Raw genomic sequence first — 23861 nt, 5'->3', positions numbered from 1 at the left:
TCAAAACATTACACAAATTTTAAAATTAATTAAAAGTGGATATAATATGAATTAAGGATGACTACTTGGTTCATAAATCTACGGTCACTTACAGGAATTACGCAGGAGAGATATTACCACATCATTCTGTTCATAAATTTTTGGAAATGTTTTAGAAAAATAAGAGAAAATCATATTTAAAAACTATAAAATATATAAATCACGTTAAAAACAAACAAACTAGCAATAAAAAAACGCAAGTGGATTAAAGTTTCGTCTGCAGAGCGCATAATGAAAACTAAATATTTTTAAAGCGAGCATGGTTACGGAACCTCAAAGCTGAACCTATTTATTTTTTTACTAATTTAATTCTATTTTTTCACCTTCCATAAAATAATCAAAATATTGAATATATTTCACTAACTGATTTGACCTAATATGAAATTTTAATATTTTAATTTTAATACACACAAAAATGCTCCTACAAATTAATAGCAAAACTTCCTGATATACCATTTGCTTTACAGTGGACAAAGAGCGTCTGTGACAAAAGCAGATGAGCCGACCAGATGGCTTTTATTTTCCAAAGGATAAGATAATGAGACTAACGTTAAAATGCTGACAATTATCTCTGCCTCTGTCGAATTTGTACGTTTGTTTCTCTCTCTTATTTGGAGACCCACGCACGCATTATACAATCGTTTGTATTTTATATATGCAATCGTGGTGCGCGTGTGTTTGTTTGCGTTGATCAAGTGACTCGGGCGCTGACGTTATTGAATTTATTCCCGTTCGCTTTAATAAGTCTAAGTGCTGAAGCTTGTTCACTTCTGAGTGCGCCGCGCTTGTTGAGCAAATAAAAACACACACAGCAGCAACTGCTGCTGCTGAATTAGAGATAATTGATAAAAATGAGTGCGGCCTTTGTTTAATTAATTTATCAACCGCGACCCACACAGATGCTTTTATTTTCCAACTCGCGAAATTAATTGACAAATCGCCATTTTTGCACAGGTTAAATTTCGCTCCTCCTCTCTGCTCAAAATCCCTTTTTTACTAAAGCGTTGCCACGGCAGCGGAACGTCTCGTAAGCGGATAAATTGCAGCGGCGGCCGACGTGCGAGTGACGCAAGGGTTATTTTGTTGAAAGGGTGTATCAGCGGCGGCGAAAGGGGTCGTCGTCGTAATGTGTTTCTCGTGTTCGGATCGACGTTGCCGCAACACATGTAGTCACAAGCGTCGAACATACGAGCCGAGAGAGAAAATAAGACTTTCCTCTGCAGCTCCATCCACAGCCCCCTTTCTTCGTCAACCTTTATTAAACTCGTGCTGAAAAATCGCCTACAGATTTTATGTCTAAAAAAATCATTTATCATTCATGTTAAGTTAACTGATTTTTATTTTTTATTTCTTTTTTAAATATGAGTTTTTCTTTTTCGTGAATACTGCCATGTCCACTGTAGATTAAATAAGAAGCGTTCTTCATGAAAGACTTGATCTCTTCGATTTTGTTTTGCAACTGAGCCACCGATATGGAAACGACCTGTTTTTTTTTTATATGTTAATAATCTTGAATTCAAGGATTTTAAAATTTTATAAATCATATATATGACTCACGTTAATATTTACTGACTGCCATGGAACACTTTTCAGAATATCAAATTCTGTTCCACCACCTGTGTGCAAAGAAAGCAGATCCACGGTTGGCTTGTTCAAAGTCAGGTAGATTGAATGAAGTGGAATGCAAAAAAGCGTTTCCGATTTGGAGCTATTTTTTTGAGGCGCAGACAAATCAAGCATAAATGGTCCGGGACCTTTCAAGTTGTACCTGCCCTGCATCACATTTTTATTAAATTTTGCTAATACTTCAATACAAAATTATAAATATTTACAATCGTTGGTTTTATATTGGGACTAATGCAGGCCGGAACCAGGGCAGATTTCCTATTTTTTGTCACGAGTTGTGCAAAATTGTCCGGACTGGCCTCCACTAATACGCCTTTCCAACCCATTCGTCTCTCAAGATACAATGTGCTGGATGACGACTCTCCATCACCTGCCCCGCACTCGATAAAAATTCCATCTTTCTGAAGGAGTAAAATAAAAGTTATTATCGATTTTTCTTCATTGTTTTTCAGAATTAAAATTTATAATTATAATTGGAAAATTGAAACCGGGCGAACGTTGTTGCAACGAAAAAATGAAAAAATAAAGGACAACTGCCCCATAAGGCGACCTGCGGTCTGCTGATACTTTAAAGACCCATTTTTTCTTTGCTAAGAGGTTTGCCCGGTTTCAATTTTCCATGAAATCCACCTCGAATCCTCAAGTGTTACCATTCAATTTATTATAGTATATAATTGTTTACTTTATTTTCGAATATTTGAATAAACTGGAGGACCAGGCCATCAGAGCCGTCCTCTTTGTGCGGTTTGCTCAAGGAATATGGAAGCTCGTTGGAAGGTGGTGACACCCAAAGATTTTTCAGTACAAACTCCAGTAGAACCTTGTTATTCGCCTCGTACTTAACAAGACTCTCAACTTTTATGTATAAAATTCAAAACTCATTAGTATACATTGAAAAAAAATTACAACCACTCACTTTCAGAAGGGAAATAAACAAACCACTGGCGAACACCTTTATATGAAAAAAGAGAAAATCATGAAAATATTATTTTATCAATTTTTTAATTACTCAAAGGCAAATTTGACGCTACAAAGGAGCCAGAAAATTTTTTCACGTCATTCTTCAAGGATTGCAGGACCTGGCTTCCCCCTGGTCCCTTTTGTTGTCCTGCAACTTTATCCACATGTTTCTTGAGCTGCGCTAAAACGCGCTGCTGCACCAAATTTGCATCAAACAATTCTTGATTTGCGTAGGCTTGGACTAATTTCATCAAATGCTCGTGGTAAAGATCCTCCTCGCGGCGAATCAAATACTTCGCCTCTCGCATCACATCCTTCCACAAATTGTCCATAGATTCTTGATTAGTTTTGTGCTGGTCTCGAATTCTGAGTAATTCATCCTCTTGACTTATAACCTAATAAAATTTTCAAACAATGAATATAAAATATAAATCGAAATTAAGACTTTTCTCACCACTTCTCTGAGCATTTGCACGTCCCTATTGCTTTGGTAAATGTGCCAGACGATGGCGAGCACCAAAACGGAACATGCCACCACTTGAAGTTGATGCAAGTTCGCAGGAAGCATATTGAAAAGTTAAAATCACAAAATTTTGAACACTCTAAGGAGGGGTGCCGAATAATAAGTTTAAAAATAATTAGCACAGAATACAGAGTAACCTGTGGAAACGACCTAGTTGTTTGTTGGCGAACACTATTTGTGCTGACGTACGGTAGAGCTACATGTGACGTACATCGCATCACTTCCTGCATCCTTTTACTTTCACCCATTGGACAGTAAATCAATTTTATTTCAGTCGACATTGCGGGTCATCATTTTCTATCTAATCAAATGATCAATATATTTCCTTGAAATTCATTGTAATTATTGCAAAAATTTAACTATCAATTTTATTTTTATAGTATTATCTGATTCATATAAAGGTGTTTACAAAATATAAGTCTTTCATATTAGTTAGATTTTGAATCGGTTAGGAAATTTGATTATTTTGTAAATAAAAACGTTATTTATAAAATTTTTAAAATTTATTGTTATCTTATTTGATCTCATTACATGTCAGACGTTTTAGCAGATATTTGCTAGGTACACCCTCTGTGTAAACCCTTTCATCTCTTTTTCCTCAATAATTTCATAATTTTTCTTATTGACCCTCGAGAGGAGAAAATAATAAATATACTAACAAAGTAATAAAAAGGAAATATTTTGCTACAGGTTTCAAAGCGTAAATAATTTTCTAAAAATATTGATTTTAATTGCAAAATGTTGTGATCTTTTAAATTTCGCTTGTCCTTTAGTGTTTACTTAAATTAAAAGTAACAATATATTTTTAGTAGAAACAAAAGTGTCACTTTTCACCACGTCCTCTCTTTCCCTCCTCCAGCCAAAAAGACGCGCCTAGGTGTCGACAGGCAGCTTCTGTATTCAATTTCCTTGGCGCCCGACAGATAATTACCCGTGGGAGCGCAATATATTCTTCCTCTGGTTCTGCCTAGTGTAACAAATCTGCTGGCTTATGATTGCAGATGAGCTAATAAGTGTGCTCGGCTGCGGCCTGACCTGGCCCAAGTTGCTCTCCGTCGTCGCCACGCTGACAGAGATGGATGCTGCGGCTATCTGTGCTGACGCGACGCAAGATTGAAGACCTCTTCGCAATGAATGCCGCTCTTGCTTGGCCCCAAAAATACACAACAGAGAGCACTACGCATTTGCCCTGGGGAAGAGACATAGAATCACTGACTGACATCAAGAGGCACCACGTGCTGCCTAATTACATCACAAGCAATTTCCATTAACTAGAACATGCCAATCAGCGAAAAGCAGGCAGGTGTTTTTCTCTTAATTTCAAACTGACACCACAATCCGGTTACAATTCTGCTTTGAAATTTTAAGGTGTAAATTATATTTTAAATATATCAAGTTGATGTGTGAATAAAATTCTGTTTTCGTCTGCGTGCGGAGCAGGTTCTATTGGCAATATAATTTATAAATTTATGTTAATCCATTTATTTTCGTTCTGCTATCTAAATCTCATTTTGCAAGTTTGTTGTGGTGACAAATTAATTGAAAGTACGCCTGACCGCGCAATTCCACAAAAGCCGGTGACGTTTCCTCCGCATTTGCGATTTATCTCTGTTTTCCATCTGTCGCCGAAACCACGAAAACCTCCTAATCCAGCTCGTTTATTCACACATTTGAACACCGGCACTACTTCTTATATTAACAAGACGTGCAGGTGTATATTATAAATTTTGAAGCGACTCAGGTAGAGCGAAAGAAAAACTTGATGGATCGCAGGCGGATATCGGTGGTGACACTGGGACGGAAGTGGTTCTCTCGCAGGGGGTTGCAGCCCCGCCAGGCGCCATCTGCCAAGGACCTTGTACCTTTTTGTCTGTTGTCCTTGTTCTTTGGGGTAATTCGATCTGAATGTCACCCCCTGCGGATGAACTGCGCGCATTCCAAAATTTATCCCACTTGCTGCTTGTCATGAGAGAGTGAAATGAAAACTTGAGCATAAAACGCATATCAGCTGTCCTCCCATTATATTTTATTACTAGTAGAGTTTTTACGCAGAGCCTGTGATAGTTTTTCATTTCAAAAGTATCATTTTCTTTTCTGTCTGCGTTATTTCGTACTTGACGAGTGTTCCTGTCAAATTTACGAGTAAACTGCTGTTTTAAGTTTGAGATGGGAAATATGCTTATCAATTTCCTAATCTTTTCTTTGGAGTTATAAATAAATTGGCTTTTGTGTAATTGGAATATTGCAACATAAAGATGTCCGGTGGCTTTTGCTTATCTCACTCAATTGCGTAACTGGCTGGTTAATCGACCCTCTCGCATACAGGTGGCCATGTATTTGCTCGCCAGCACCGCCAAACTCGAGAGTTCATTACTGCAGCAATATAATAATTTTTGATATTGTTACTCGCGATTATGACACAGACTATTATCGCTGGATTAGCGACTTTCCAGTTAGACCTACCCAGGACCTACCATATCAGCAGCGCTACTCATTGTCAGTTTATCACACCTTGCACGTAAACTAGGCATCACAAAATCAATACTTTTTATTTTACGTCCAAAAAAATTTATCATTATATCATTTATATAAATTAAAGTAAATAAAATAAAAAGTAAATTACTTTTTATTTGTCAAAATATATCAATTTTAAATTTTCTCAAGTAAGAAAATTTTATTATGAGTTGCTTTACCTATTTCTGACTTCAGAAGGTAAAATTATAATTTTAGAAAATGAAATTAATATTTTTTACAAGTTCATATCTCCTGTTGGAATAACTTAATAAATATAAAATCAAAAGTATACCTTCAATTTCCAGGACATAGCAAATTTCTGTTAATATAAAATAAAAATTTGAAAATTATACTGGTTTGTAGAGTAGAAGAAAATCAAATAAAATATATTGTATATTTGCTTTGGAAATTTGTTATTTTCAAAACATAATTTAATAGTATAAAAAAGTAATTAACTTAATTCTTTAGTACCTTTTCTCTTGAAATTAATATATTATAAAAAGTATAGCTTGTGAACAATTCTCTTGCTTTTGCATCTTTCTTTGTCATATTTTCCACTTTCAGTAATTAAAATTTCAAAGTGGTTTAAAGTATTAATTTCAAAAGTTGATTGGCATGTTGATCTAGTTTCCCCTCTTCACACCCACGAGTAAAAAGATCCATCGCAGCCTGTTATTTAGAGGGGCACACTTTGCATTGCATTGGATGACGTGCGCGCATTTGACTGTATAATGCGTGTGCCGATGTGCAATTTGGAATTTATTATCTCAATTTGAATATTGCTCGTTGGCAGATGAAATTAATACCGACCGGGTGTGATATTCAAATCGGCGCGCGGGCGTTGTTTGCGTGTATTATCAGGCGTCGAACGCGCGTACTGCACCCCCGCCGCAAATCTCACCCCCTCGCCATTGCCAGCAGCGCGTCATTATACGCAGTTTGAGGGGTGTTTTAATTTACCGCAGATGTCGTTAGTTACTTGCGCGAAAGGGGTCACGCGCGCGAATTCCACCCCTAATGTAGTACAACAGCATTTGTCGCCAACATTTTAAAGAAATCAAAACTAAAAAATAGAGTGGATGTATGAAAAGGAGTGACATTGCACGGTGCGTTAAACTCGCGAGCGGGGGTCGCTTTTGATTTGGATTCGGAAAGAGACTTATTTTGACACACATATAGAGAGGCGCACGCCCTTGCAGGAAGCGAAATAATGATGCAAAGGGAAGTGATAAAAATATAAAAAGTTGGCCGAGTGCGCGCCAGACGTATGGATCAGGAAGGATACGAACTCTGGCATTATTTTCTGTACTTCCTCTTGCTGCAGCCGATCATTCGCGCTCTTGATGGGCAACAGCAGCACTTGACAATCTGAACAAAAAGTTGCTAATGATTTTAATTGCATGACTGAATTTTCCTCTCCCCTCAGAGAAATACATTCCATTTTTTCCACACAAAAATGGAATGCTGCTAAGATTTTTTTCCAACTGAATGAAACATTAAAATTGTATTCATTTGAAAAAAAAATTGAAAGTTTAAACCGTAGAGAAACATTTCATTATGATCATTATATAAAATACAGTAATATTTAAACCATTTTATCTTTCTTGGTACCTGCTTGGTACATAGAAAAAGAATTCAAATTTAAAGTGATTCAAGATTGATCAACTAAACCAAATTTGAAACTTGTTTGAAAATACATTTATAAGTAACAAAAGAAAAAAGTAACAGACATGACGAAAATTTACTTGCTTTACTAAAGGACATCCTCGCTTCTAAATCTAGGAAAAAATATTTAAGTGTATAAGGCTCCTGTCTTGGATCAAAAATTAAAAATTAAAAAAAAAATTGATATTTTTTTTACAAAAATACAAAATTTGGTTTTTGTATGCTGGTTGCAGGGATCTGCGCAAATGGCGGATTGCTGTAATTTTGTTTCACTGGTTAATCTTGCTTTTTGTGTTTGTACGAAACTCGTCTCGCTGCGCAAAAAGCGGGAAAATTAATTCTCCTGCTGTGGGTTGTTTTTTTTCTTTTCGGTGCCATTTCGAATGTAAATCTGTCCCTAATCCCGTTTCGCTTTTTAAATTGAGTTTCGCCGGCGTGCTGATAATCGCACGGCCTTATAACTCGGCGCACAACACACACACACTTTATCCACAAGAAGACCGAGCAGTGCATGAATATAAAATAATGTTGTGTTCAATTATAAAATTTAAATTCGCACGCCGGCGCCTCTCTTTTTCGCGCTCGCGGCGGATAATACAAGAATAATAATGTTGTTTGCGTTGTATAAAAATTAGAAATTACTACTAAAAAGGGAAATGAATCTCTTGAGAAGAGTCGCACAAATCCCTGCGCGTTGCTTTCTCCGCTCTAATGAATACCATTATTATACATTCGCTGATTCTCACATAACAGCAGCCCCTGTTCTGCTTTTTTAGTTTGCATTACGGCTCAACGAGAACGCAGAGAGAGTGACACGTGTCTGAGTGCCGCTGCAAGGGGCTCCATTTCCCCGTGTATTATAATATGCATGCGATACGCGGGCGCGTGTTGTTATTGCTTTCGCATCGCGCACTCCAATAACAAATTTCACTTGATGCAAATTGAACAAATCTTTTTCGCGTTTGCACGACGCCGCTCGCTCCCAATCAAAACAGTGTCCACTCGCCGCATAGTTTTCAAAACACAGCCGCCGGCGACACTTTTGTCCATTGTTTTGCTTATTTACGGGCCGAGAAAGGAGGAAAGTCAATTATATGTTGATTGGAAAATTCGATTTGGCAAAAAAATATTTTTTAGAAATAAATATATATTATTCAATTTTGAATATAACATTAGGGGTTGGGGGAATATATCATTGATAATCTAAAAACAAAACTGACTACACAACACATTATAAAATTTACAAAACTTAAATAGGAATATTTTTATTTTAACTAATTAGATCAAAGTTTTAATATTTTTCAAGCTACTTTCAATAAAACTAAATAATTTTTTTCAAATTTTAAAATATTGATTTGTTCTCAAATATTTATTTTTTTTTACATTTTAATTGACTTGTTTTGATTAATCGAAAATAAAAATTTGTCTCTTTTTTTATTCAGATAACTAAGAAAACGATTGTAATTATATTAAATATTGTGGAATTTTCCTGTAAATCTCTTAATTAATATTCTTATAAATATGCTCCAAAATTACTAATCATTATTTTTTTGTGAGAGACTTCCTCAAGTTAAAAGCAGCATTCGCGAAACACGCTAGTGCGAGTCTGTGGTCGTGAGGTCGTGTTCAACACAAGAGTAGTTGCGAGACAGATCCAACCAAGTATCTCGGGGGCAACAAGCGAGTCTTCCGCGCAATTTGCCGCGAGACAAGTCACCCGGGCACCCTGTCCTGATGGCTCGCTCGTCGGGATTACATGGCAGACTTTTGCTAATGCCGAATTCGCGCGCGTGGAGCGAATCGATTAAACGAAATGTTCTTGGATCGCGAAACGAACGGTACAAATTGGACGTCACCCCAAAAACCTCTGCAGCATGGCCGCATAGGGGTTGCGTTTAATGTATCACGTGCAGTGTGGCGCCCCAAAATCCTCCGTACCCTTTCTGACTTTTGCTATAAATGAGAATTGCCTTGTTCCTGAATCCCCATTACGATAAATTCGGTGTCGAGAATGAGTCTTTGCAGCAAATGACTTCATTACATGGTGGCTGCGTGTTATATTAGGTTTTTTCTTAACGGAGTCAGTAAGGTATTTTATTTTCGTGAGCCAAAAAGGTAGAGCTGAAATTTCTTTCTGATGAGAATTTAAATATGCATTCTGTCAAAAAGATATTTTCACATAAAGTAATTTAAAAAAAAAGTGTATTAACTGCTGTATAAAATAAATCAGCTGCATGCGTATTTTTCTTAATGCAGAAATATAAATGGTAGCTTCATTATGCTTATATCAGCAAAATTTAAAAACGAAAAGCAGTTATGCTTGATAATAATTTTTTCTTATAAAATGTTACAAAATTTAATCGCTATATGCAGAGTGGAACAGACGTGGAGAGAAAAGTTTTGTTATAACTCTGGGCATTAAGTGCGACACGTACTTGCAATTAGACTGCGAAATCGCCCGGGCGTGATGTAACAGCTAATTAAAATCGGGAGCAATTCTCGGCATCTGCTGCGCCTGAACGATAATTTGTCTCAATTGTAAAACTTGCCTGCTCTACACTTTTTACACGAGACTCGAATTACGATCCAGACTAGAAAAATATACAAACTTTGAACACTTTTTATTAATTAGACCTTTTGCGATTGTGCAAAGATATGCACATGAAAACCAATTTCTCGTTCATCGATGTACAGAATTAGACAAGCAGTTTCTTTGAACCATCTCCACGCATAAATGGAACGTTAACATTTATGGTCGTTAAGAGAAATAAATAAATCTTTTTATATCTGTGAGCGCAAGACGCGCGGCCGAGTACGTACAAAAGGAAACAAGATTGACTCTGAACGGCCCTCGAGCACGACAAACAACACCCATATCCCAGTTTGATATGTCTGTGTATACGGTCGAGTATGTTGGTTCACTCGAATATACCTTTATGGCCCTAATATTGGAACACAAATAGACATAAAATATCGAGCTGCCTCTGCTTTGTTAGTCCCCGGTCTCTCTTGCTCTGCTTTTATTTCCATTTACTTTGATGTCCTGCAGTTCAATTTATTGGGGGTAAAAATTTAATTACCAAAGCAAATATTAGAAATGTGTATTATGGCGAACATGAAACGCACGCTGAGCGGCAGAGAGCTGGCTTTTATGGCGTTTTGTGGAGCAGAGAAAGATTGAACGGGCGTGCTTTTTGTTTGATTGCCAGTGCTTGTACACACATGTGCGTGTACTTGAAATCGCTAACACTGTTGTGTTTTCATCGCAATAAATTATTTTTGCAAATACGGTAAATATTTTTATGATTATAAAATTTCTAAACATGTGCCTTTTGTTGCAGCAGATGTATGCAACTGGCACAACTGATCACAATTTCCGGTTGCATAAGCGTTTTCTTTAAAAAAAAAGTACTGATGGTGAATTTTATCTACCATTTTCAAATCAAAATCACAAAATGTCAAAAACGTCTTTATAAAATATTATTTTTTAGCATATTTCAAGCTTGATGTGCACCTGCTGCAGAGTTCTGACGGCGTCTCGTCCGAGCGAATGTGTCAAGTGCAAAAAACAGTGTCCTTTGAGTCAGTTGGACAAATGCAGAGTCGCTGGTTACACGAGACAAAAAGGCGGCAGCATCTGTCAAAATATTATGGAGTAGAGAGCGGCGAACGATATCGAGCCCCTCGTCCATCATTGCCTGCCACACGGTCGTTCCGTTCGTTCACTCGCTCTCTCGCGCGCATTATGGAGCGAAAGAGGACCTTCATTTCGCCAACAGCGGCGGCAGCGTGTCATTCTTTCCGGCGACAAAAAAGCTGTCAAAAAAATTTGACGAGCGCAGAAGCAACGTTGCTGCAGCGTTGAATATTGGAAAAAAGCTGCTCATTTTTTTACTTTGCATCAAATTTGCATGATAAAAAATAAATCAAACTGCTGCTGCGCTTTTTGTTGCAAGGCGCGCGAGAGACGAGGAGAGGGTGCGAGTGAGATTAATTAATCACAGAATATTAAATTCTCCGCTAATGTAAAACAATTCGGCATGACAGACACTCTCTCTTGCCCCTGCCTTTCATATTCGCCAGCGCACCCACCCATCGTGTCTTTCGAGAATAAGAAAGTCTCCTTTTGTATCAAAAACAACTGGTGCACAAGTTCCTTGTCACCCCTTTTTAATAAGCCCTCTTCTATAGAATTATTTAAATACCCTCTCGTTGACGACAAAAGTAATTAGAGAGGAGCAGAAAATCTTTTTCTCTAAAAAAATTTAATCTTATTTCAATCTGAAATCCTTTTTCTATGTCATTTTCCAAATCTCAATCCCTGCTGCTCTTGTTACAGGTCGCGTTCCAGAGCAAGTAAAACATCAAGGGTCCTCAGTGATATGGCAGCTGCTGGGGGCCGCAGAAGTGCTACTCGTCGGAGCTGATTTGCTTTTAATTCGCAAACAAGAGTTGCCGCGTTGTTTGTCACTCATTTCATTGGAATATTCGACTGTCAGTCAAGCAAAGCTGCCGCTGCGTAGCGAGAAAAATATAGGAACGAGAGAGAGATATGAATACGAGTGGGCTGCTGAAGAGCCGAGGGGCCATATTTCACGCTATCTCCAATATATTATACGCGCAGAGTGAAATATGGCCTCCCCGGAGGCTTTGGTAAATGCATATCGTAGGAATTTCGCCAGGGAATGCCTGGTGAGTGCGCGAGAGAGCGGCCTCTGCTCCGGACAACATCCCCATTTTCGTACTTTCGGCCTCGAGTGCCGCGCGGACCGACTTTTTGCTCGCGGTTTCCTCTTTTGTGCGTGCACTTCCGCCCACGCTGCCGACTTCCAAACTGAAGAGGGGAACTTCAAGAGACGCAACTTTCGTTGCATCGGAGCGCAGCATGTTGCATAAGTTATATTTCAGGAATGAGGATTTTAACTAAACTCTTATCGCGGTAACTTTAAAAAATGTAATAAACGTCATTTTCATTGAAAAAGGAATGGTTGTTTAAAATTTTTGTAACTGTCTATACATTTTATTTTAAAATAAAGATGATGCCATACATTAATGAAGAAATCAGAATAAAGAACCGAAAAGATTTAATTAAGCTGTTTTCATTTTATTGAATATTGCTCTAAAGAAAAAAAATGTTATAAGCTGCTAGAAAGGACGAAGGACGCGACCGAAACTTTTCAACGCAGGACGATGCGATACACACACTTGAAGAGCGCACCGTACACGACGCCCCGCAGCGTCTTCTGGCTCTCACTAGCTTGGTACGAAAGTGGCAGTAATGGGCACTAAAAGTCTCCAGCAGCGAGCCAAAACAACCCCGGCCGCGTGCAGCCTTGGTGGTTTTACACCCGCAACAGCACGTGACGTTTCCTTTATTTTGTCACGGCAAAACAAGATGCATTAAGCGTCAGCTTCACTCTCTCGCCCCGCGCAACTTATATTTTTATAACAACCCTCTGCTTGCGACAAAAGAAGCTGCTGCGAAAGAAAAGAGGGATAAGGCTTTTGTGCAACGCGAAAGTGAAATATTACCAATAAAATGTATACAAAAGTGCGAGGCGTCGTAAAAATGACGAGGGAGGTCTCCTTGTGTCCTCCCCGACGATAATGGACACATATAGAGAACCGCTGTATATAAGACGAAGGATTTAATATATTTATATTTTATTTTTTACAAATTTTTTTTAATGAAGAGTTTTATGCCATAAAAACAATTAAGTCAAGGCTGATGAAAGTGCTTTACGCGATTTGACAAATCACTGATTATAGGGGAAGGGACGGTCTTTCTCCTTTTGCGGAAGTAAGAGCGCTGACCCAGGAAATTGTCTGACCATAATGCAGCGCGCGCTAAAAGCATTATTTCCTGATGTTGTCTTCAGATATTTATCACCCTGTAACGAAGACAATATAATTAAAGGAAGCAGAGTAAATTGATGCGCTGGCTGTGTGTGTGTCAAAGAGTGCGCGGCACCCTTTTTCCTTTCAGGCTCCGCCGAGTATCGATCCCTCGAGGGCGAATCGAAAGAAAGCACATAAATGGCGCAACTTTGGCCAGAGAGTACATAGAGCGAACATCTTGGTTTACAAAGGAGGGAGCAGCAGCGGGAGAAAAACATGAATTTTCCGCCCGACTTGCAATTAAGTCTGTTTCCATGTGTGTTAGAGCAAAAGTTTATTATCCCGGCGGCGGCCGCAGCACAGCGGGCGCTTATGTATAGTATGGCAGCGCGCAGAGATTGCCTTTTTCTACCTAAGTGGTTTCCCATCGCGAGCACTCGGGCGGAAACAAAAAGATGGAAGTTGCTCTCTGGATCAGCGAGAGAACCGATAACCCTGGTAGAGCAAATGTTTCCAAATCCCCCCGCAACCCCAACCAACAAAGACCAATCAATACCGCTCTGGGCCTCCGACTCTGCTTGCAAAAACATTTATCTCGCGACGCATCCCTGACTCCATAAGCAGCTCTCAATAAAATTTCATGACGTTGCTCTACAGTTGTTTTATTTCATGTATTGATTCCTTTATGATGGAGGAAAAGTACTATTTTATAAAAATTTGGAGAGTTACATTCCAAATATTAATAATATTGATCTATTTGAACTATTTAAAGGGATTTTAAGACATAATTAATCCAATTGTCTATTTATTTATTTTAATTTTTTTTTGTATAGGTTATTTTGGAATATTCTAAATTTTAAAGTATGCCAAAAATATAGTTTCCATCACTTTAGGCTTCTTTATTAATTGCAACACAATTTATTTCAGAGTTGTTTAGAGCATAAACATGTTGATTTGAGACTGCACACTATTTACAGGGATCAATAATTGTACCACAATGTAGAACGTTGTCGATAAACTTCTCCTCTTAATCAAATCACTCAAAAAGGTCATGATCGTACACAACCAGTTCTCTTGCATCTTTGTGGCTGCCTTTCTGTGAATGGCTGGCAGCTGAAAATGAAATTTTACCCAGTTTTAGGCACAGTTTATTATTCGACAACTAATTTTGCACCTATAGTTGACCAAGTGGCCGAGGATGATGCTTCGTTTATAGGCTCTATGCGTGGCTGTCGTCTCGCAAGAGTCACCTTTAGTTGAATGCCCTTCACCATACTGCCTTCCATCTAAAACCAAACTTTCATGAATGGGCGTCACAAAATAGTATTCAGAGTCTAGAGTTTGTTTTCCTTTTTTTTTAACAATTTATAAAACATTTCTGAATATTCCATAACAAAAATAAAAATATTTGCAATTTTCCATTTATTTACCTCCGCAATAGCTCTGTCAGCAGAGTCCATCTTCTCAAATGTGACAAACCCTCGGCTGAAGAATTAATTTATTATTAAATTGAATCGGTAGCAATTAAATTTTTTTTACTTTTTCTCAATTTCCATGGAAACATTGACAATTTTTCCAAAGGGCTGAAACGCCGTTTTTAAAATGTCTTCTGTGATTTTGTAGCCGTAGACATAAATGGTGTTGCCTTGTCTAGGCTTAGCCTGCTCAGGTCGACCTCCGGCTCCAACCTCTTTATTGTCCGTCAGGCCTCGTTCTTCTCGATCTCGGGCAGACACAAAGCTCTCGTACAAATTCTGCAGTAGAAAAAAATAATAATTTACCAAAGGAATAATAATTTCCATGATAGTAGATTAAGAAGAGCATAGCTATAGTTAAGAAAAAAAATGCATTTAAATAAATCAAAATTGTCAGGCAACAGAGGAAATTTTCAAAAATCAATTAAACCAATGTTATACATAGATGGTTATTAATTAACTATTAAATAAATTTAATTTAATCTTTGCCTTGACTCTTGGTCTGGCTTCAGTCTCTGTTTCTTCAGGGTGAGTGGCAGAGAAGGGTTGGTAGCCGCTGACAGCACGGTCAGTTCCAGACAACTTTCGTTCCATTGCTCTGATGGGCCTTTTGAAGCCGGCCTGTTCTGCTTTACGAGGGCTCTTGGTAATGGCGGCTATGGCACCAGATTTGATCAGCTTCTTGGCCATCTCTTTTGCGTCCTTGGCCTCCAAAGGACGTTTCAACACTGGTGCCCTCTCCGGTTCTGGCTTTGGAGCTTTCAGAGCTTGCAGCGCTTTTCGCTAAAATAAAAATTATGTGCATGAATATAAGCGTCAATAATTTTAAAATTAAAACTTTAATTGACAGTAAAAAGTAAATAAGAAAATTTGTCTTTAATCTGTAATTAAAGGCAAAATTTTCTTTTCTTAGATTCTAAGCAGAAACTTAAAAATTACAGCAAAATCTATGTACCTTTTTCCTGAGTTTTTGATACTTTGCTTGAAGCATAAGCTCCTCCTCAGTCAGATTTGTGGGAAAGTGCAAGTAGACCATTTTTCTCTGCCAAAATTACCTAGCCAAACTGCAAGATAATCAACAAACGAATGTAAACAAACAACCAGTGGCGGGGGAGGGCGTGTCCGTGGACACGCCCCCGTGGCCAGTTGGCATCCGTGCCCCAGGTGGTGGCCAGCCCAAAACGCTGGACAGTGGTCTGTTTTCCTGCAAAATGATAAAAAACTGAATGAAGACATTGCTCTTGAGCGGCTTGAGGCGGGTGGACGGCCAATTGACCAACGCTTTTCGGTTCGCAGCCGCTGAAAAAATCGATTTCCCCACTCTAATCGGTGGCAGCTGAGTCGGAAAACTCGGGTCCCGTTCTTTCGTTTGCACCAGTCGAATGCACCTGTGCGAAATCGGTCGGCCTACGTGTCATTAAACACTCGCCCGAGACGAACTGACGAAAGAAACACTTGTCTTGGCTCGTTAAAAAAGCTTCACACAGGATGACGTCACGCCGAGAAATGCGTGCCGCCGAGTGAAAACAAAGGCAATATCAGAGAGCGTGAAAGACCGCGGCTGGCAGACAAGAGATGAGGGCCGTCGTCATCCTATCGGTCCTCCTGGCGGCCCATGCGGCCAAACTGGCTGGCAACAACAATGAACCGACCCAACTTTACACTGTCAACGATAAAGTGGAGCTACTGACCAACTTAACTTTCCGAAGCGCCGTCTACGAAAAGCCAAACGTTTGGCTTGTCGAGTTCTATAACAGTTGGTGCGGATTCTGCCAGAGGTTTGCACCAACCTGGAAGGAGGTTGCAGCTTCTGTTTATCGTAGGATTTGTATTATTATTTTAAAAACTTTTAATTAAATTCCACTTTTTTTAATTTCAGCTTGGAAGGAGATTGTTACAGTTGGCGTCGTTGACTGCGCAAAGTTTGAAAACAACCCTCTCTGCCGCGACCTGGAAATCATGAGCTACCCTACCATGAGAGTTTTTCCTCCCATGACCAAACCTGGTGAAATGGGCATCGACTTGGAAGCTGAGAAAACGTTTACCAGTATCAAGGCAGGTTTACTGGAGTTCATTGAAAAGGAGCAACTCGAAGGAAAGGGCGTGCAGGGATGGCCTACACTCACTCCCTACAGGTATAACGGGAAATTCGGCCTTATCTTTGAGCGCTTATTCAATGCTAATTAATAAGACATTTTTTTTCAAGAGTGATAAGCACTTGATAATTTTAAGCACTTTTTAATATTTGTGTGCTTGTGATAATTGCACCGTGTCCGTCGCTTAAACTTTGAGGAAAAGCAACTTAAAAAAAGTTGCATGGCATGTTTGTTTTGCACGTTTTCCTTAATTTTTACATGTTTTTTTAAAAAAAAGTTAGCAGTTAATGAAGTTAAAATTAAAATTTCTTATTTTTAGACTTAAAAAACCTGAACTTTAAAAGAGCACCTTAAAATTTAATCTGTTAAATTCCATGTAAAAAAGACCAAAATTTTAGTCACACATATTTCAAGGATATCGTCAAGAGAACTTAAGATCTTTACAAAATTAGGTGTAAACTTGTTCTTACTAATTCTTCTTAAGATAAGATAAAAAAAATTATGTATTGACAAATGGATCTCTTGATTGATTACCAGGAACAGCGAAGTGGCCAACATTTGGGCACAAACTCCAAGTAGTGTTCAGCACATCTTCCTGATTTTTGAAGAGGTCGGATCTACAATGGGAAAAGAGGTCATCCTGGACTTCCATAAAGTCAAGAATGTGCAAATTCGTCGAGCCACAACCAACAACGAGGCTTTAGCCAAATTAATCGAGGTCTCAAACTACCCTGCATTGGCAGTCTTGAAAAGGGACATGTCCGTTGTACACGTGCTGCCAACCTCAAAGACAAGAGAAGGATTTGCAGCCGCTGTGCATGCCTTCCTGGCCCGTGAAGGAATCATTGAAGACGTTTCAGCCGTCAGAGACATCCCACGAGAGACTGACCTGCTGAAAGGCAAAGTTGCTGCACCGATCAAGACCAACTCTGAGAAGGTCCACAGTTTTCCTGATGTTGTCTATCAAGCAGATTTGGAAAACACTCTTCGATTCTCCTTAAAACATGAGATTGCTATGCACAGAGTTATTGCGGGAGAAACTCTAGAGGCGCTCAAGATGTATCTTCGATCCCTGGCCAGTTTCTATCCAACGAGGCCGCAGGGAACTATGTTCTTGGAGAGGCTCAGGGACTGGGTTGAGGCCTCTGGAGACTCGATCAGAGGAGAGGACTTCATGCTCAGAATTAACCAGTTTGAGAAGGAGTTCAACTTCATCATTCCAGAGAATCAGGTAAATTTGAAAGGCAGTTTTTCTGTTAATGAAATAACTAAAATATTGAGTGTTTAAACCACAATCTCAATTGGCGTAATTTGTAAATAGAAAGGAAATTTGTAAATGAATGTAATATTTTTGTTTATTTCTTTCTTTTTGTTTGGTATAACATGATGTTATATCTAGTCTTTGTTTTAAAACATTTTTAGAAGCCTCAGCAATCTCTCATAATAAAATGAAAAAAAATGATAACAAATAATGATAGAAGGCTAATTGTGGAAGAGTAAAAAAAAAAATTTAATAAAAATCCATTCCCATTTTAAATTTAACTCCAGCGGAATTATAACTAAAAGATGAATATCAAGCTTTTGCTCACTTTAAAGGCTTGGAATTTTCTAAAATTTTCCATTTTTGCAGGACTGGATTGGTTGCCGTGGAAGCGATCAGAAGTTCCGTGGCTACACCTGCGGTCTCTGGACAATGTTCCACGCCTTGACTGTCAGCGCAGCGTCCCAGACAAAGAGAAGGGCCACTCCAGGCAGCGAGCTAGTTCTGCAGTCCATCCTGCGCTACGTCCGCCACTTCTTTGGCTGCGCCGGCTGCTCAAAGCACTTCCAGGAGATGGCCCGGAACCGGAATTTGGAGGGGGTGCGCGGACTTGACGAAGCGGTCATGTGGCTGTGGGAGGCGCACAATGTGGTCAACAAACGGCTGAAGGGTGACGTCACGGAAGACCCACACCACCCTAAGATCCAGTTTCCAAACGTCCTGTCCTGTTCGAGTTGCAAAGTCGAAGGTGAGGAGTGGGACCGCGAACAGGTTTTGCGCTACGTCAAAGAGCGCTATGCCAAGAACAACATCTGCAACCAGGACGCCGACTCGGCCCACATGTGTGCTCCAGTGGCGGAAAACGTGGTAGCACTGAGACAGTTGGACCAAAGGACAAACTTCTTCGATGATGAAAATGCCCAGCAAGGTTCAAGTGAGTTCAACTATGCAGACATCTTCCTCTGTGTTGTGCTCTACCTTGTTTCGGCCGTGGTTTTGGTTCTTGGTTATTACAAGTTCATTTATAGACGGGGCTACAAGATGAAGTACAATGTGAACTGAAATTTAATTTTGTTCTGCCTGCGAGTTCGGGCACGAGATTCTCTGTGATCTTTTTTTAATACCAAACACTAAACACACACATCATTCCACTTGTGAATATTTTCCCATTTTCTATTTTAGTCAAGTTAAATGAAATGAATTATTGTCAAGGTACTCCTGGTGCGTAGATAATCAATCAGCATTCCGTTGTTAATGAGATAAATGATGAGCGTGCAATTAAACTAAATGCCTTTGTTGCTGATCTCGACGTGTGGATTAAATTTCTATTGCAAACAACACCGAGTGTGACTCAAGTGCAAAATTGATTATGTATTTTATCTCTCAAAGAGTGCTTCTGTCTTTGCAGAAGAATGCGCAGCTATTTTTAAATGTAGAGAGAGAGAGAGATCTTTGGTTTACGGTGGAGAATCTCTTTGAGTGAACTGGTAAAGAGCTAAGCGATTGATTGCAACAGCCAGCCAAATTAATTCAGTGCAGATTTATTGATGAAAAATAAATTATTTAAAATATGTTTTAAAAACTTTTTTCTTTTATGGTGGATTGAATTTAAATTCGGCTTTTCCTCGATGCAACCCTCGATCGTGAACTTCTACTACAAAATTTTTTCTATTATATTTATTAATTTTGCAGTTTTAAACAGATTTTCCTTACCGTTATTTTAATGGATTTTGGACATTTTAATTCGTTTTCCAAGCATTGGTTTTTCGCTCAGGTTCTGAATCCAGGTAAAAAAAATTTGAAAAGTATAATATTTGTTTACTTAAATTTTTTTTTTAGCAATTTGGTTTACAAATTATAATTCAACAACTTAACCAATCTCATTTATTGCTTGAATCGTTATAGCACAATCATTTTATGCAAATTACGAAGTCTTAGTATATATCGTTAATATCTAGTTTTAATTAAGTTAAGTAAGCCAGTTGAATAAAATTTTTATATCATAATAATATCGAAACCAAAATTTACAAAAAAAATTTAATCCCCGTTTATGATATATGATTTTTATGCCAATTGCTATTTATGGCTTAAAACATTTTTTAGTTATAATAAATAAAATTATCATTGTACTCAATAATCAATCAACTCTTCTCTAATCAGTCCTACTCGTATGTGTTTCGGACAGTGAAAAATTTTGTAAGGTTGGCAGTGGCACTTTTGGCAAACGTCCCACACAAAACACACATCAGCAAACTTGCCAACACCTGGCATGCTCTTGTTATGGTGTTGTGAATGCGATTATTTTCGACGTCAACAGATGTGAATGTGCTGTATTTGAGACTCATCGAAGCTCTCGTCAAAAGGCCAGATAAGATAAAAACGACCGGCGGCGTGTCTGCAGAATCTGCACGAACAAAAATCGTACTTTGGAGGCGATCGACGCTCTCTTGGGAAGGACAACACACCGTACGTGGAACCGTGAATGCTTATCGCAGGCAGGTTATTATGCATGGGCCGACCGGTGATGTGACGTGGTGCACCTACACGGAAGGTATTCTTTGATGAACAAACTATAGCGGCCACGTAAAACATGTTGCGGAGGAACGTGCGAACCCTTATCAAGTTGGGCCTGGTGGCCCTCCTTGCCGTCGTCTCCACAATGATCACTCTCAAGTTACTCGGACCTGTGGAGGACAACCTGTCCAACTCCATGCCAAGTGACCCTCTCAAGGTTTCCCTGGAATTAATTTGAAATTTAATTAGATTTCAATTCCTGCTTTTAAAAATCCTCAGAGGTTGGATCCGGTTACAAAGGAGAGCTTTCACGTCGAAGACGCCGAAATTGCAGACAGACCAAAAAATGGGCAAATTGACTGGCACGACTATGCCCAAATTAAAGCCGACAGTCTCAGAAAAGGTATCTTTCTTTTATTTATTTATTTTTTTTTTAATAAATAATTTTTACTTACTCTTTAGGACCTGGAGAACAAGGGCAGTCTGTGGTGTTAAAACCTGAAGATGAGCACGAAAAGAAGGAGCTTTACAGTCAGAACGGATTCAATGCGCTTGCCAGCGACAGGATTTCTCTGAACAGATCTCTTCCCGACATTCGCCACCCTGGCTGCAAGAAGAAGCGGTACGTGGCTGACCTGCCAGAGGTGTCTGTGGTTGTTCCCTTCCACAATGAGCACCTTTCCACACTGCTCAGGACGGCAATGTCTGCAATTTATAGAGCGCCACCAGGAAAAGTCTTGGAGGTCATCCTGGTTGATGATTTCAGCAATAAAGGTTCCGAAACATTTTTTTCCAAGCTTTTATTTTATGATTTTTTTTTTTCAGAAATATTGAGGAAGCCGCTGGAAGAATATATTGAGAAGCACTTACCCCGCGTCAAAGTCCTCCGGCTGCCCGAAAGGTCGGGCCTAATCAGGGCAAGATTAGCAGGTGCTCGAGCAGCCAAAGGTGAAGTTCTGCTCTTCCTTGATTCACACACCGAGTGCAATGTGAATTATTTACCACCATTATTGGAGCCCATTGCAAAAGACTACAAAACCTGTGTGTGCCCTTTTATCGATGTCATCGACTTTGAGAATTTCCAGTACAGAGCTCAAGACGAAGGTGCACGCGGGGCCTTTGACTGGGAATTTTTTTACAAAAGATTGCCTTTGTTGCCTGAAGACCTAAAACACCCTACTGAACCCTTCAAGTGAGTGGACGAGGCTCTAATACGACTAAATTTAATTAATAACTATTGACTTTTAGGAGCCCTGTGATGGCTGGAGGGCTGTTTGCCATCAGCGCCCGATTTTTCTGGGAGCTTGGTGGCTACGATCCTGGATTGCTCATTTGGGGTGGTGAGCAGTACGAGTTGTCCTTCAAGATCTGGCAGTGTGGCGGAACAATGGTGGATGCCCCTTGCTCAAGAATAGGGCACATTTACCGCAAGTTTGCTCCATTCCCCAACCCACACAGTGGTACCGATTTTGTTGGAAAGGTACATTTGATTTTTCTATCATCCTCCCCCTTTTAACCCTCAATAAGAAAAATGCAATTTTCATAATTATTTGAAGTAATATATTTTTTTTAACCGCAGATCATTAAAAAATTTCTCCTAAAATAATATTTCAAATCTATATATTCTAATCTTATCTATGCACCAAATCCCTTAAAGTGGCATTAGAACTGTCAAACATGATCAAATGAAATCAAATCTTTGTTGATTCTAGAATTACATGCGCGTGGCGACGGTGTGGATGGACGAGTATAAAGAATACCTTCTGAAAAGACGGCCGCAATATGCTAAGATTGACCCTGGCGATCTGACTGACCAGCTGGCTGTGCGGAAGAGGTTGAACTGCAAGCCTTTCAAATGGTTTATGAAGGAAGTGGCTTTTGACTTACCACTGAAGTATCCACCGATCGAGCCACCTGACTTTGCCTCTGGCGAAATCATGAGTGTTGCCCTCAAAGACTATTGTGTTGACTCGATGCATAAGAATAAGGATGAGTCGGTTGGACTTGAGCGCTGTGTTAAGGGTGGTGCTGCAAAACAGGGAAGCACGGAACAGGTAAAAATGAATAAATTATAACTAATGAACTGGAAATGATTTAATTAAATGTTTTTAGGAATTTACTTTGACTTGGCACAAGGACGTGCGACCCAAAGGACGCACAATGTGCTGGGATGTGCCTTCGGCATCGGAAAAGAGGGCTCCGATAAAACTATGGGGCTGTCACGGAATGCAGGGCAACCAGCTGTGGCGTTATGACCCTGTAAGTATCTTCATTTTAATTTTTTATTCCTGGATATTATTTTTCTTTAAACCAAATTATTTTTATTTCAAACGTGTACATATTATTTGAAATTTGAAAAAAAAGTTTCCCCTTGTAAACATCCCCATTTCTTGTTACAGGACACAAAGCATTTGATCCACGGTGGAAATCCATTGTGCCTGGACTGTGACCGAGAAACTAAGCAACTATTTGTTGCGGCCTGTAAGGAAGATTCAGAAACACAAAAGTGGCTATTTGAAAAGACGGACTTAAAGGCACTGGCCAATTGGGACAATGCTGGCCCCAAATAGATTGTTTTGTTTAGTTATTTTTTGACAGTCTGTGATGAAAGTTGTACTTGTGACAGAATTGATTCATGCACGTCCACATGCATTTTGCAATGGGACTTCGTTCAGTGTTGCTGCAAAGCCATGAGTGCTGCTGGAGTTTTCCTCGGAAAGACAATTTAGTGAGCTCAGCCGATCAGTCTCATTCTTTTAAAAGAAGTAGCTGTGCTGCAAACTTATTTTGATTTTTGCTTGAACTTTTTCAATTCCATTTTGTGTGATTTTCAGTTTAAAACCAGTGAGAAGTTTTTGTTTTTGAAAATTATTTCATTATCAGTCAGAAATTTTATATGTATTTGAAACGAAAGACTAATATTTAAATTATTTATTGTAGCAAACAAATTAAAATTGACATTGTTGATAACCCAATTTTGATGTTTTAATTAAAAATATAAATATTTTCATCTTAGTTTTGTCCTTTCCATCATGTTAATGAAAATTTTAAACGGTTGTGATAAAACTTTGTCATAGTTGTCCGTTTTCACTTTCTGTGACCCCTAGCAAAGACAAAGCAGAGAATTTAAAACCATTAAGGAAAATTGATTTCCAAACGAGTTCTATGCTTATATCTTGCTCAATTGTTTGAAAGCAAGTTTCCGTTAATTCCGTTATGTTCAACTGATGGTTGAATGCCAGAGTGCAGGCATGATTGAGAATTTTGAGATGCACAATTTTTTTAAATTTTGACCAATGTAATTAATTAGAAAATTTATTACATTCAAAATTATATTGTTCTTGAGAAAA

At 38.8% G+C, this 23861-nt stretch overlaps 4 protein-coding genes across 5 annotated transcripts; 2 read left to right on the top strand and 2 right to left on the bottom strand.

Moving 5' to 3' along the window:
* Positions 1-1308: 1308 nt before the first annotated feature.
* LOC132200977 (uncharacterized) lies at positions 1309-3311 on the bottom strand. 2 transcript variants are annotated; one of them, XM_059626810.1, is made up of 8 exons: positions 3286-3311; positions 3080-3227; positions 2675-3020; positions 2582-2617; positions 2348-2520; positions 1872-2066; positions 1597-1812; positions 1309-1522 (listed from the first exon to the last, which is right to left on the bottom strand). In XM_059626810.1, exons 2-8 carry the CDS (start codon positions 3191-3193, stop codon positions 1361-1363), a joined length of 1242 nt encoding a protein of 413 aa, XP_059482793.1. In that variant the 5' UTR covers positions 3194-3227; positions 3286-3311; the 3' UTR covers positions 1309-1360. The 2 variants fall into 2 exon arrangements, with proteins under 2 accessions (XP_059482793.1, XP_059482794.1); XM_059626811.1 differs by having other exon boundaries at positions 3080-3162; positions 3286-3307.
* A 10737-nt stretch (positions 3312-14048) lies between these two features.
* Positions 14049-16231, bottom strand: LOC132200703 (negative elongation factor E). Its single transcript, XM_059626372.1, has 7 exons — positions 15921-16231; positions 15596-15844; positions 15130-15423; positions 14705-14919; positions 14596-14650; positions 14340-14451; positions 14049-14278 (listed from the first exon to the last, which is right to left on the bottom strand). Exons 2-7 carry the CDS (start codon positions 15674-15676, stop codon positions 14202-14204), a joined length of 834 nt encoding a protein of 277 aa, XP_059482355.1. The 5' UTR covers positions 15677-15844; positions 15921-16231; the 3' UTR covers positions 14049-14201.
* On the top strand, positions 15786-19633 carry LOC132200702 (sulfhydryl oxidase 2-like). Its single transcript, XM_059626371.1, has 4 exons — positions 15786-16459; positions 16520-16775; positions 17274-17967; positions 18367-19633. Exons 1-4 carry the CDS (start codon positions 16216-16218, stop codon positions 19057-19059), a joined length of 1887 nt encoding a protein of 628 aa, XP_059482354.1. The 5' UTR covers positions 15786-16215; the 3' UTR covers positions 19060-19633.
* A 586-nt stretch (positions 19634-20219) lies between these two features.
* On the top strand, positions 20220-23859 carry LOC132201106 (N-acetylgalactosaminyltransferase 6). The gene is made up of 8 exons (XM_059627017.1): positions 20220-20728; positions 20791-20914; positions 20974-21285; positions 21337-21703; positions 21760-21991; positions 22224-22565; positions 22624-22770; positions 22911-23859. Exons 1-8 carry the CDS (start codon positions 20588-20590, stop codon positions 23079-23081), a joined length of 1836 nt encoding a protein of 611 aa, XP_059483000.1. The 5' UTR covers positions 20220-20587; the 3' UTR covers positions 23082-23859.
* Positions 23860-23861: the final 2 nt, after the last annotated feature.

The sequence above is a fragment of the Neocloeon triangulifer genome, unplaced genomic scaffold (assembly GCF_031216515.1).
Source record: "Neocloeon triangulifer isolate White Clay Creek 2 clone unplaced genomic scaffold, ASM3121651v1 ptg000014l, whole genome shotgun sequence".
In the NCBI taxonomy this organism is placed as follows: domain Eukaryota; kingdom Metazoa; phylum Arthropoda; class Insecta; order Ephemeroptera; family Baetidae; genus Neocloeon; species Neocloeon triangulifer.
This window is presented reverse-complemented; position numbering and strand designations above follow the sequence as displayed.

Coding starts and splice junctions, on each gene's coding strand:
- LOC132200977 (XM_059626810.1), bottom strand. CDS start 3,193: ATGCTTCCTGCGAACTTGCATCAACTTCAAGTGGTGGCATGTTCCGTT. Junction 2,521..2,581: donor TGTTTATTTCCCTTCTGAAA/GTGAGTGGTTGT, acceptor TATACATAAAAG/TTGAGAGTCTTGTTAAGTAC. Junction 1,813..1,871: donor CCAATATAAAACCAACGATT/GTAAATATTTAT, acceptor AATGTGATGCAG/GGCAGGTACAACTTGAAAGG.
- LOC132200703 (XM_059626372.1), bottom strand. CDS start 15,676: ATGGTCTACTTGCACTTTCCCACAAATCTGACTGAGGAGGAGCTTATG. Junction 14,651..14,704: donor TCCATGGAAATTGAGAAAAA/GTAAAAAAAATT, acceptor TTAATTCTTCAG/CCGAGGGTTTGTCACATTTG. Junction 14,279..14,339: donor GGCCACTTGGTCAACTATAG/GTGCAAAATTAG, acceptor TTTCATTTTCAG/CTGCCAGCCATTCACAGAAA.
- LOC132200702 (XM_059626371.1), top strand. CDS start 16,216: ATGAGGGCCGTCGTCATCCTATCGGTCCTCCTGGCGGCCCATGCGGCC. Junction 16,776..17,273: donor CCTACACTCACTCCCTACAG/GTATAACGGGAA, acceptor ATTGATTACCAG/GAACAGCGAAGTGGCCAACA. Junction 17,968..18,366: donor TCATCATTCCAGAGAATCAG/GTAAATTTGAAA, acceptor CCATTTTTGCAG/GACTGGATTGGTTGCCGTGG.
- LOC132201106 (XM_059627017.1), top strand. CDS start 20,588: ATGTTGCGGAGGAACGTGCGAACCCTTATCAAGTTGGGCCTGGTGGCC. Junction 21,286..21,336: donor TGATGATTTCAGCAATAAAG/GTTCCGAAACAT, acceptor TTTTTTTTTCAG/AAATATTGAGGAAGCCGCTG. Junction 22,771..22,910: donor AGCTGTGGCGTTATGACCCT/GTAAGTATCTTC, acceptor TTCTTGTTACAG/GACACAAAGCATTTGATCCA.